The 13,318-nt window shown below is 43.0% G+C and overlaps 1 protein-coding gene across 1 annotated transcript in view; it reads right to left on the minus strand.

Annotated features, from left to right (window-relative positions):
- Positions 1-13,318, minus strand: part of PDE8B (phosphodiesterase 8B) — a 114,152-nt gene that overhangs the window by 98,873 nt on the left and 1,961 nt on the right. Inside the window, exons 2-4 of the mRNA XM_014585912.2 lie at positions 12,945-13,025; positions 10,117-10,239; positions 9,011-9,067 (exon numbers count right to left, since the gene is read on the minus strand). Coding sequence (XP_014441398.1) covers positions 9,011-9,067; positions 10,117-10,239; positions 12,945-13,025 — 261 coding nt within the window. The remainder of the gene's footprint in view (positions 1-9,010; positions 9,068-10,116; positions 10,240-12,944; positions 13,026-13,318) is intronic.

Below are 13,318 nucleotides of genomic sequence, written 5' to 3' on the forward strand. Positions count from 1 at the left end.
TGTCGATGTCTCGAGTGCTCTAACTCGTGGCTCGTTTTCTCTCTCCCTCTCTCTCTCTCTCTCTCTTTATCTTGCTCTGTGTCTCTCTCTGGTCAAATAAAAATAAAAATAAATGAATAAATAAAATTAAAATAAATAACTTTTAAAACATGATATGGGAACTTCCCTTAAATGTCCCCAGTAGGCTCATCATAGAGGCGCAGGCAGTAGGGCACTGGTCTACAATGCTGAAGTCACACAGAAGGACGAGGTTCAGTCCCAGGTCAATCTGAAACATGCCAGGCACATCCATGCAGACCTATGACTCTGGCTGGCTGGAAGCCTGAGGAAAGAGGGTGTCGCAGCATGACAAGCTCCCGTGGAGGATGCCTGTTTCCTTCTCTCTTTTGGAATGAACTTAAAAAGGAACTGTCCCTAGAAAGGTGATGCTGATAATAGCTACGGTTTGGTGAGAATTTTCTAAAGGCCAGTCATTATAATTGGGTAGCAGCTCACTTAATGAACTGTTAGCAACTCTTTGGAGGCAGGCATGCACCCCATGGAAACTGAGGCTTAGATGGTTAAGAAACTTGTAGATTTGCCCATACTACACATGAGTGAGTTTTAAACTAAGATCAGCCCAACTCCAGAGCCTTTGCGATCACTATGATACATACCCTCCTCTTTGTTTTATTTTTACCCCCTGAAATAGTGGATCCAAATCCTAAGGACTCTGTGGTTCCATGAAACTGGGTAGACTGGTAGAGGACACAACTTCATAACAGCAGTGAGAGCAGAAATGAAGGGAGAGGGTGCGGCTTATTGAAACTAATGTCCACACCACTCAGTCATTTCACCTCGTATGTGAAGGCTCACTCCCCACAAGGCCATGTGATATCCAATATATACAATATTTGTATATTTAATGGTTCTAGAAAAATCTATGCCCATTCACCATGGAAGAATAAATTCTGAACAAGGTGGTGCCTTGCTAGAAAAATACTTAGGTCACAGCTGTAGGGATCTATTTCCAAATGCAGTTGGAAAGCCCAATGGGAAAAGAATGAGGAGAGGACTCTCCAAGCAGAAATACCTCAATTCTGCACACTGGGGCGGTAAACAGGTTCTGGGCATTTACAAACAAAAGGCTACTTGGTTTTCAGACAGTGTTATGCTGATAGGAATCTACTGCCTCATAATATCCCCCCTTTTAATTTTCTTGCTAAGATTGGAAAATGCAACTTTCACTGTGAGTCACATCTACACACCCAGGAGAGAGGTACTCGGCAGCTCGCTGCACTTCCAGTCCATTCTAGTCCCGTGTTCCTGCCAGCTCTGTGTGGGCTGCACAGCCCCAGACTCCGTGTCCTGACAGGGGAGCAAATTCTCCCTTGTGAACTCAGCAAGGCACCCTCAAAAGCAACCACATCCTGAAATATTCCTATCAAGTCATTTCCTTCCAAGTCCTAAGGGCTCTGGCTGATGCAGCTAATTAATACTTTCAGCATTCCAGGGAAGTAACAGCATAGATATTTTTCTCCAAGGGAAAAAAAAAATAAAACAAAAATGAAAGCACTAGGGCAGAGCTTGATTTTTCTAAGATAGTTGCAATGTCAGTAGCAGAAGTAAGAAGACATTAGATTAGACATCAGTACCCTTGAAGTCAGAGTGCTGTAAATAATAAAACCAACCTCTCAGGCCCTTCTGGGTGCAGTCAGACAGAATCATGCCATCTCTCTGTCCCCTGCAGCACCTGGCATGGAGCCCTGAACATAGCAGGTACTTGGAAGATTCTTACTGGATGGATCGATGAGACAAACTCTGTTTTCGAATGAGACCAAGTAGGAAAGACAGCCTTGGTGCTGAACTGTACTCTTAGCTTCTGTAAAAAGAGTCCCAGGGCTGGATGGTGGTGTGGCAGTAAAACACAACACTCTGCAAGGCTGACTCACATGGGAAGCTTCCAAGCTTGTCTAGAGACCTCCCAGAGTACCCTGGGCATACATGTGGCCTTGATCTGGGGCTTAGGGCTAAAGCTGGGGGTGGACTGTGGCATCAGGACCTGTTGGGCCTCTCTTATTCACAGAGGAAGTAAATAAGTTAAAAAAAAATAGTCCCTTAATTATTCTGTACCTCACTGAGAAACAGACTTTTGGCCACTTGAGTCTGCTATCATCTGGGGCCAAACACATGTGATGGAAACTAGGTGGGACAGAGAGCAGTACTGGGCTTGCAATATTCATTTTGTTATATTTTATAAATTATAAGCACAAACTGAAAAGATTTGCATATGTTTTTTTAAAGAATTATTTATTTAATTTTATTTATTCATTCACTTATTTTTCAATTTAACTAGAGAGAAACACAGACAGAGAGAGAAAGAGAGAGAGAGAGCAAGCCACCAGGTCCAGGACTTGAACCATAGTTGGCCATGTGGGAGTATCCAGTGCCTTAACTATCACACCACCTGTTGGTCCCTGCATATGTATTAATATATCAAATATAATACATTCAAAATTACAGACAGATTTTTTAAAAATAGATTTTTTGCTATGGGGCGCGTGCGCTCACTGGAGAGACAAAGACAAAGTAAGTGAGAAATAACTCCTTGGGGGGAAGACTACGCCGCAATCCCTTCTCTTCCATTCTCCTCTCAGGATCTTGGGCACACACACACATGTGCCCAGTGTGAGTTTTAAGCCACTCGGTCCAGAACTTGAACTACAGTCAACCACGTGAAAGGCCAGAGACATAACCATTATGTCATCTGCCGGTTCCTGCAGACAACTTTTTTCAAATGTGGGGGAGTGGGACTATTGCTGTGTATTTAAATCTTACAAAGGACGATATCATGTTTGAGAGAACAGAAACACATTGCGACTCAAGACTTCATTATAAAATTTAATGTGTGTGAAGCATTCATATTAAAAAAATAATTTAAGAGGCCAGCAGATTACACAGTGGTTACAATGCTGGACTCCCACACAGGAGACCATGGTTCGAGTCTCAGACTGGGTAGCTGGAAAATCACGCCGGACACGTATGTGTGCGTGCCCAAGATCCTGAGAGGAGAATGAAGAAGAGATTGCAGTGTGGCCATCTCCCAGGGTGAGGGTGATTTCTCACTTTCCCTCTCACTATCTCTGTCTCTGTCTCTCTGGCGAGCACACACAGCCTAAGGCAAAAAAAAAAAAAACCTCTTAAAAAAAATAGAAGACCCAGTTGTGGTGGCATGCACTGCTAATGCTGCTACTCAGAGGTTGAGACCGTATGAGAGGTCTGGTTCAATCCCAACAGTCTGGCACAGTGGCATACACCTGACGCCCTGGCTAAGAAAAGGCTGAGGCAGGAGGATTGAGACATGATAAACTGTCAGAAATCTCTCCCCACTCATTATCATCACCAACATTATTACTTAAGGGTGATCATAAAAGAACAGAAGTATGATGTGTAGCTTCCAAAAACATCAGAGAACATAAAATGCAGTATCAGAAGCTTTGTCAACTTTATAATAAACAGAAGGGGGTAATAAATAGAAGATACTAAATGAAACCCACTGTTTCAGTAGTAATACTTAATAGAACTAGGCTGAACTCACCTCTTAAAAAACAAACATTATTGGAAAAGATTTTAGAAAAATGAAACTATGTGCTGCTTAAAAGAGGCAGATTATAAATAGAGTTATAGAGAATACCAAAAATGAATAAAGTAAAAAAGATATACCAGGAAAATGAAGTTGGTCTGACAACATTACCAACAGATAAAACAGAATTTAAGGCAAAAGGTCATGGAGTCATGGAGGGACACTACATAATGATAAAATGGAAAGTTACCAAGAATACACAACAATCAAGAACTTTGCTACATCGAACTCTGACTCAAAATATCAGCAAATAGTAACAGATATTGATGATATTGACAAATTTACTTCAGTTAGAAACCATTAGATCATTGGTCACAAAACTAGCTGTAAAATTAATAGAGATGGTTTTAACAGTGTAATTAATAAACTTGAAGTAATTCATGTACATAGAACCTTGGACAAAACAGAGAACTAGTCTTTAAGCACTTTTTGTGGATTATTGACTTAAAAACTGGCTATATACTTGGCCACTAAGACAAGTAAGTAGCAGACACTTTAGGTAGAGCCGGAGACTACTGGGTTTCAATAAGAGGGAGCACCAGACCCTACATCATGCCTTGTACAAAAGGTAAATGGATACAGATTATAGGTCTAAAATTATAAGTTAAAACAAAGTTTCTAGAACCAAAATGAAAGATTCACAGAACACAGCAGTGATAAATCAGGCTTCATCAAAATGAAAACATTGTATTTCATTAAAAGTGTCACAGATTGGGACAAAAATGACTTCAGAATCTGACAAAGTACTTGCAACAAGAATATAAAAAGAATTCCTGAGGGGCTGGCCAGTGGTGTGGTGGTTAAGGTACTGAACTCCCACATGGTTGACAGCAGTTTGAGTCCCGGACCTGGCAGCTTGTTTTCTTACTTTCTCTCTCTCTCTCATCAAATTAAAATAAATAAATATAAGAAATTAAACAAATAACTCTTAAGAAAAAAGAATGCTAAAAGTGAATGACTTTCTAAAATTAATCCAATTTAAAAATGGGCAAAGATTTATCCACCAAGGATTTGGAGTAACCAGAAGTTCCATATTGTTCATAGGAGTATATAATGGTACAACCACTTTGGGAAAAGATCTGGACTTATCTTCCAAAACTAAACATTATTATTCTGGAAGTTTTGGCCAGGACAAACTGGCAAGGAAAAAAAAAGTTTTCTACATTTGAAAGGAAGAAATAATGACATGTATTGAATATGGACAAATCCTAAAGATTACACACACACACACACACACACACACACACACACAAGAGCTAATAAACTGTAGGGAGCAGCTGAATCTGAGCTAAATAATAGTGACCTTTAAAGCTAAGCAGAGCACTGACTCTCCCTTGGGCACAGGCTCTCTTGCTTGGGCCGATGCTGCACAGCCCGCGGAAGTTGAAGGAAACAATATTTTGGCCAGAGAAGGCCAGGTGGGGCTTATTTAGACCAAGGGCTGCAAGATGCTCCACAGCTTAGTTGATAATAGCAGATGCATGGCTTTACCTTACACTTCTCCCGTCCGCCACTGCCCTATAAAGGGATAAGCCTGGGAAAGGCTCAGGCAGCCTTCTCCATCAGACACGTCCGGTCCAGCCAACCCCTGCTTTTCTCTACTGTGTATCTCTGTGGGATTGCTCTTTCCAAAACCCACTGTCGCTCCCACTAGTGCAGGTCCCTCCCCCTTTTGCCTAGTAGGGCTCGACAATGAATGAGTTCAGCAGTGTTGCAAGATACAAGATTCTGCAAAATGGGAAGACATTTCATGTTGGTGGATTGCAGGGCAAAACTGTTAACAGAGTAATACCTTAAAACTGATCTACAGATTCATTGCAGTCCCTAACAAATTCCCAGCTGGCTCCCTCGACCACCCCTCCAAAACTTGGCACTCTGGTGTTAAAAGTCATCCAAAGATATAAAGGATCCAGATAGCCAAAACAACCCTGAAAAATAAGAATAAAATCAGGAGACTCATAATTTACAGTGTCAAAATTTACTACCAAGCTATAGTAATCAAGACAATGTGGTATTGGCATAAGGACAGACATATGAATCAATGCAGTAGAACTGAGAATTCAGAAATAAGTCCTCATATTTATAGTTGGCTGATTTTTCACAAAGACAATTTGATAGGAGAAGAGATTTTTTATTTGTTTATTCATTTATTTTTTTCCATAGGGTGCGTGTACTCTGTGGAGAGAGATAGAGAGTGGGAAAGCGAAAAATTACTCCCCAGAGGAGATGGCCATGCCACAGTCCCTTCTACTCCATTCCCCACTCAGAATTTTGGACATGCATGCACACACATCCAACGTGATTTTTAAGCTGTTGGGTCCGGGACTTGAACCATGGTCAGCCGTGTGGGAACCCAGTACCTTAACCACTATGCCACCTGCTGGCCCTGAAGAAGAGTATATTTAAAAAATGCTGCTGGGACAATTTGATATCTGTATGCTAAAAAAAAAAGAAAGAAAGAAAAAAAAGCTGGACTCCATGCCCCCACCCCACATCATACACAAAAAGAACTCCAAATAGATCACGGAGCTAAATATAACTGCTAAAACTATGAAACTTTTAGGGACCAGCAGTTAGTGTAATGGCTATGTCGCTGGACTCCCATGTGGTCGACCGCGGTTCACATCCCGCATCCGGTGGCTTAAACTCACGCTGGGCGCGTGTGTGTGCATGCCCAAGATCTTGAGAGGAGAATGGAGGAGAAGGGATTGTGGCATGGCCATCCCCCCAGGGGGTGATTTCTCGCTTTCTGTCTCTCTGTCTCTCTCTGTCTGTCTGGAGAGCACATGTGCCCTATAGCAAAAACCTCTCAAAACAAACAAACAAACAAAAAACCAAAAAAACAAAACTATAAAACTTTTAGAAGAAAACAAAGAAGCGTGTGTTCATGATCTGAAGTAAATGAATCCCAAATGATGCTGAATGAAGAAAACAAATTTCAGAACGTCTGCAGCATGACAGCTCTCAAATAAAACATATGAACTTTCATAACAAGAGAACATATAATGAAAGGAGGAATGGGCACATACATATGGAAAGTAGGTATGGAAATATGTATCAAATGGTTCCTTTCAGAAAGGAAAGGCAACAGAGCCAACGGGGTAATTAATGGGCTTAAAACTTAAAACAACCCTCGCAATCTTTTGTTTCTGAAAAATACAAACAAACAAACAAACAAAAAAACCCTCTCTGAAAAAATTAAGGCCCCATGTTAACATCTGACAAAAGTGGGTGTGGGTATACATATGTACTTGTATGAGTATTTTAAATAATTGCCAATTTGACAAATTACTTCTTGAAGTGAGACATCCTCATCATAAGTATTCACTGCTAGTACAGCATAGTGCAAAAATGAAGGTACATCAAATTGATCTAAAATGACACTAATCCCGGGAAGAATTCTAGAAATTGCTTTTGGAATAAGTCCCTGATATTGACTCCTTTGTTTTTATACCAAATTGAACTACAAAGTACGTGCCCCAGAATGATCACTGGAATTTTCCACTTGTTGTATTCTATATACAAATACTTGTGGCTTATGTTTATTTTTCTCCCTCTCTCTGTTCCTAAATTTGTTTTTATCAGATTTTCCCAAGCTAAATCTCTTCCTTTTGTTTTTTTCCTTTTACTAGATTTGCATTTCCTCTTCCAAGTGACTGTACAACATTGTTTTCTTTTTCCATTTGCTCATAAATCCGTACATTTCCTTGACTGGCTTTTTGTTTTCATATACGTTGGTTGTTTTGTTTACACTTTTCCTACATCTCCACTTGTCCCAAGTACAGGTCAAGCTCCAAGGCACTAGTAAGCTGCAGTGATTTTTGGTTTTTTTAAAAGATTATTTATTTAACTTTATTTGCTAATATTTTTAAAATTTGACCAGAGAAAGGGAAAGTGAGAAAGCAAGCCATCAGGTCCAGGACTTGAACTGTGGTCAGCCATGTGGGAGTCAAGCACCTCAACCACCACGCCATTTGCCAGCCCCCATAAGCTACAGGTTTTTTTGTTTTGTTTTATTTTGGACTTTTTGTTGTTGTTGTTGTTGTTGTTGTTATTTTGGGCTTTTTTTTGTTGTTGTTGTTGTTGAGAGATTTTTGCTATAGGGCACGTGTGCTCGCCAGAAAGACAGAGAGAGACAGAAAGCGAGAAATCACCCCCCGGGGGGATGGCCACACCGCAATCCCTTCTCCTCCATTCTCCTCTCGGGATCTTGGGAACACACGCACATGTGCCCAGTGTGAGTTTAAGCTGCCAGGTTTGGGACTCAAACCATGGCCAACTACATGGGAGTCCATGGCATAATCATTACTCCAACTGCTGGTCCCAAGCTACAGTTTTTACAAAGAGGAAGAAGTTCATTTATTTAGGCCTAATGGGATGATTTGTATGTAGAGAAAGATTTGAAAATTATTTAAAAGGGTCCAAAGTTTCTTCTGTATATATTTCTCCTGAGGGGGTATAGGAAGCTAGAAGGGCTGGCTGTGAGGAAGACACAGTCGTTGTCATTGTTAGAGTGAGGTCAATTCAGTGGGCAGCTGGCCCTTCTATTAATATCTGTGTTACAGGGCCCAGTAGGCTGCTTGGCTTAATCACATGGACACGAAAGGTGAGTCTCTTATCATTTTCTCTTCTCAAGCAACATCAGTTATTTACTGAACACCTTCCACTGCCAGAGTTCTAGGTACTTGATGCTATTTCATTTAGCTTGTAATTCCCACTGGGGAAGGCATTATCATCCTTACTTTGCAGATAAAACACAGAGTCAGAGGAGTGAAGCAATATGAGAGACCTTCAAAAACCTAATTGAAAATGTGTATTATGAAAAACTATGCAAGGATTTCAAAATGTTCTTGCATCAAAATAAACTCATATTTTAATTCCATTTTTCCATGAACTTTTTGAAGCACTCTCATCTATGCAAGGTTGCACAGCTGCTTAAAGACAGAGCCAAGATTCACACTCAGCCATGGCTCATGGCAAAGCCAAGCCCTTCACCACCACGCTGCTTCTTCCCTTTCAGGCTGCAGTGGGATGCTGAGCCGATTGTTTTTTTGTTTTGTTTTTTCTTCTTGGTAGAAGAGTTGCTCTTCACAAACCACCATACAATCTACTCGTGTTTTTACTGAAGATGGGGCAATGGTTAAGTCTTCAAGAAAACAATTTGAATCTTCAGGTATGACATTCATCAAAGCAAGCATTTCCATACACACATGTGTGTGCATGCACACACACACACACACACACACAGACGCATATATACACTATGTAGACATGTTTGTCCTTGTGTGGGTAGCCAGGATGGCTGCTGTTGTATGAGAAGAGCCCCTCAAACAGTGTTCCCATAACTGTGTGCCCTGGACCAAATCCCTGCTGGCAATGGAGGCATACCTGGATAGGGTCCTGCGTCAGTCTCATGGGCCCGATGCGTACCTCTGCAGAAGACACCTGCCAAATAAAGGACAGTGCATGAAAACTGTGAAGTCTGAAACTACACAAACTGACAACGCCTGCCTCAGGGAACATGGCACACTGTATTACTCTGCAGACTCTAAATGAAAGGATTGAACTTACTGACCTGGAAACAGGTTACAAACACCATGTATGAGACAATTCTGGTTTTTTTTCTTTCTTTCTTTCTTTTAGAGAGGCTTTTGCTATAGGGCATGTGCACTCAGAGAGACAAAGAGACAGAAAGAGAAATCACTCCCAGAGGGGATGGCCATGCCACTATCCCTTCTCCTCCATTCTCCTCTTGGGATTTTGGGCATCCATGCACACACACCCGGCATGAGTTTTAAGCTGCCAGGCTTAAAACATGCTCAACTATGTGAGAGTCCAGCAACGTAACCATTAGGCCATCTGTTTATCCCAACAATCCTGTTTTCTAAAAGAAACACACATACACATATGCACTGGAAATTCCAGGAAGGATATATCTCCAAACACTATGTGATAGAAAGTTTGGGCTATTTTTACTTTAAGTGTGAAGTGTGTGGACATTTATAATAAGCATGTATTATTTTATGAGAGAAAACAATTCACTTCAATAATTATTTACTGAGCACCTACTATACTCTGGACACCATGGTAAGGCTATTATCTGAAATTTCAGAAGGGAAAAACTCTCTTAAATATGGATGCTAACGCCTATCTATGGCTTAAGAGATGTCCCTATATTTAGAGCTTATTTTTCATATGTTCATGTTTTATAGAAAATAAACAGCTAACTTTGACCCATGTTTACCATGAATAAATGAGCCATCTCAGTTGTGTTTCCTCAAATAAACTGAGCAATACCGCACCGAGACCACAGGAGGCTAATTCCCAGGACTCCAGGATTGAGCCTAGGTCTCTTAGGTGTTCCCTGGCCAACGCCATCTAACTGCCTTTGACTGCAAGTAGACAGCAAATATTTGTCTTTATTTTTAATTACATTACTTGGATTTCTAAAAATGTCTTCTCCAGACTAATTTGGTTGAAAGTCTTGGCCTCACCTCCATGCAGTTGATTTGTTTTCTTCTAAGAGGCTGTGGTCCTTTGCCTCTACTTGGAATCTTATTTCGCACACAAAACCCTGTACTAGCCCTGTGCCAGCTGGAAGGAGCACCATCAGCAAGCTGCAATGCACAGGCCAGAGCAGGGCAGGGGAGGCTTTGTCAGTTAAACAAACAAATGCAGAGCTCTCTTTAAATTATACTTCAGAAGACTCTAAAGATTTCTCTTTCTCTTTTCTGTTTCCCAAGCCAAATGCCTTGTGCTCGTGGTATGAATATTCTCCAAATCCTCTCTGGGGTTGACTTTTCCATCTCACCCCAATGTCACAGCGTGAAGAAATCATGCTAGCGAGCACAGGGCAGAGACCCTGCAGTAAGACACAAGTCTCTGTGAAGCCAGCCCATGAGGAAAGGGGCCTGGCTGACATCCAGAGATCTCCGTGAGTGTGCCAGGCACACACCTGCCCATGATCCAGGGCTGGCTGAGGACGGAGGGTGGACAGTGGCATCAAAACCTTGTTAGGGATACTCTGTCCCTGTGTGTCTTTTGTTCATGGAAGAAATAAGTAAACTTAAGAAAGAAGAAAGAGGTAGAGAAAGAAAGAGAGAGTGAGAGGAGAAAGAGAAAAAGGAAAGAGAACAGAAAAGAGGAGAGGAGGAGGGGAGGAGAAGGGAGGAGAGGGGAAGGGAGGGGAGGGGAAGAGGGGAGAGGAAGAGAAAAGATGCTATGTGTTTTGTCTCTCACTAAAGCAGCCAGCAGAAAATCTGAAGAGCCCTCTAATGACTCCTGGTGCTCTGTGGGGATCCTCAGGAGGGCAAAGCTGCCTCCCCAGACTGCAGGGCCCTCCAGCAGACCTGGTACAACCAAACCAACTTGGGACGCCCAGCACCTGACTGTGAGCCTGTAACAAGTTCCTCATGTTTCACCGCTGTGTTCAGGTCAAACCGGCACACTCGAGTTGAGTGCGTCCTTCTGGTACACTTCTTTCCTCTAAGCAAATCCATACCCTGCAAGGTACGTGTGCTGAGAGCCGCAGCCTACGTGCACAGCCTCAAGAACAACTCCCCTGGGAGACGAACGTCACCGTCACCGGCCGTCTGCGTCACTGGGGGAGAGGCCCCCGCCCAGCTCCACTCCCAAGGCATTTCTGTTGTTTGCGATATACACCCTCCTTCAAAAGCAGTGGGGACTGCTGGATCTTTGCTAAAAAAAAGTTAATGATTACAAAGTCCAACCGAAGTGGTATATTAAGATAAATCTGATTGATAATCTGGGGTACCATTTCACTTTTCCTGTGTGCTCTCTCCTGAATTCCCTGAATCTGCCACACACAGAAGGCCCTCACAATGCCCCCTGTCAATGATTTCTCCAGCAAAATCAGCTCATAAAGGAGTCATCCAGGGGCAGATTTGTGAATAAAACGACAAATCAATAGAAGTTTCAAAGGAAAAAAATTAAAAAGTGAATCACTGTGACAGGCTAAGAGAGTGAGGAAAGGGCTTCTCCAAGAAGGGCACAGATTGTACAAGAAAATAAGAAAAATTCACCCTAACTGACAGATTGCCTACATACTTTTTTTTTTTGGAGAGATTTTCACTGTAGGGCGCGTGCACTCGCCAGACAGACAGAGAGAGACATAGAGACAGAAAGCGAGAAATCACCCCCCAGGGGGGATGGTCACGCCGCAATCCCTTCTCCTCCATTCTCCTCTTGGGATCTTGGGCACGCACGCACACGCGCCCGGCGTGAGATTCAAGCCACCGGGTCTGGGACACGAACCGCGGTCGACTACGTGGGAGTCCAGCGACATAGCCATTACGCTAACTGCTGGTTCCCCCTACATACTTTTTAAAGTAACCACTATGCACATAAACTAGTGACATGACTAACCTTATGAGACGGTGGGAGGCAGGCCATTTTAAACTCCTCCTGAAGAATATCTTATGACCAGGAGCATTCTTTAGGCCCCCTCTGTCCCAGGCATAGAGCTAGTCACTCTCACTCATCAGGTCTTAGGGAGAAGATAGGCCTCCGCGTGACAGCATGCAATTTTAAATGCGACGCTCAAGCTGGAAGTGTTTCTCCCTAAACACAGAAAGGATCCTGAACCTTCTCCCGTACCCACAGAAGTTCTCTACCTGTACCCAGGGTTTTCACCTCTGCCTGGACCAGCTCTGCTGGAGGACAAGCCATAAGCATTGGGTGGGAGGAAAGCAGAGACTGCAGGGGAAATGCAAAGCTGCTGTTGATGGACCCTTGCCAAGTCCCCCTGACCCTCACGGCTCGACATGACCCTTTCCCACCCCTTCCCAACCCTCTTTTTTATTTGGAGAGGTTTTTGCTATAGGGCGCGTGCGCTCGCCAGACAGACAGAGACAGACAGAGAAACAGAAATCAAGAAATCACCCCCCAGGGGGAATGGCCATGCCGCAATCCCTTCTCCTCCATTCTCTTCTCAGGATCTTGGGCACGCACGCACACATGCCTGGCGTGAGTTTTAAGCCACCGGGTCTGGGATGCTAACCGCAGTCGACTACATAAGAGTCCAGCGACATAGCCATAACGCTAACTGCTGGTCCCCCCCTTCCAACCCTTTCTACTGTGCCACCACCCAGAGGCTTTCAGTCCTCCTCCACCTCCAGCTTGGGTGCCTCCGCCTACCAGCTCCTCTAGTCCTGACTGACACTGCGCTTCTGTCTCTTGGCTTGCCTTTTCTTCTGACCTTGGCGTCTGTGTCCGAAAGAAGTCAACTGTCCCAACAGAACCCCAGGATGTGTCCTTGCTGGCTTCAAAGGCTGGAACTAGGCAGTGGCTGGCAGAGGAAAACCTGCAGTAGGTTTATCCACAGACAGCAGTTTGCAAGGCTCTGTTTGTCATAGAGCAGCCTGACTCCCTGCATTTCACCAATCTATAAAAACAGCAACAGGAGATCATTTACTGACGTCTGCATAGCCAAGTCAAGATTTACTACTTCAAAGAGTGAACTTTGAGCAACTGCAGATGCACAGGTCCTCAATTAGTATATTAGCTCTGATTCCAGGAAGTGACCATATTTTCCAGAGACAAAGAAACAAAACCAAGAGTGGGGTCATTGGTAACACAATTCCAGAGAAGAGGGGGGGATGAGACACAAGTCTGAAGAGAGACACATCCCTATCCCTCCAACCACACAAGTCTTCCCAATAGCCTAATGAACAGGAC

This window comes from Tupaia chinensis, unplaced genomic scaffold (assembly GCF_000334495.1).
Source record: "Tupaia chinensis unplaced genomic scaffold, TupChi_1.0 Scaffold000099_1, whole genome shotgun sequence".
Classification (NCBI taxonomy): Eukaryota; Metazoa; Chordata; class Mammalia; order Scandentia; family Tupaiidae; genus Tupaia; species Tupaia belangeri.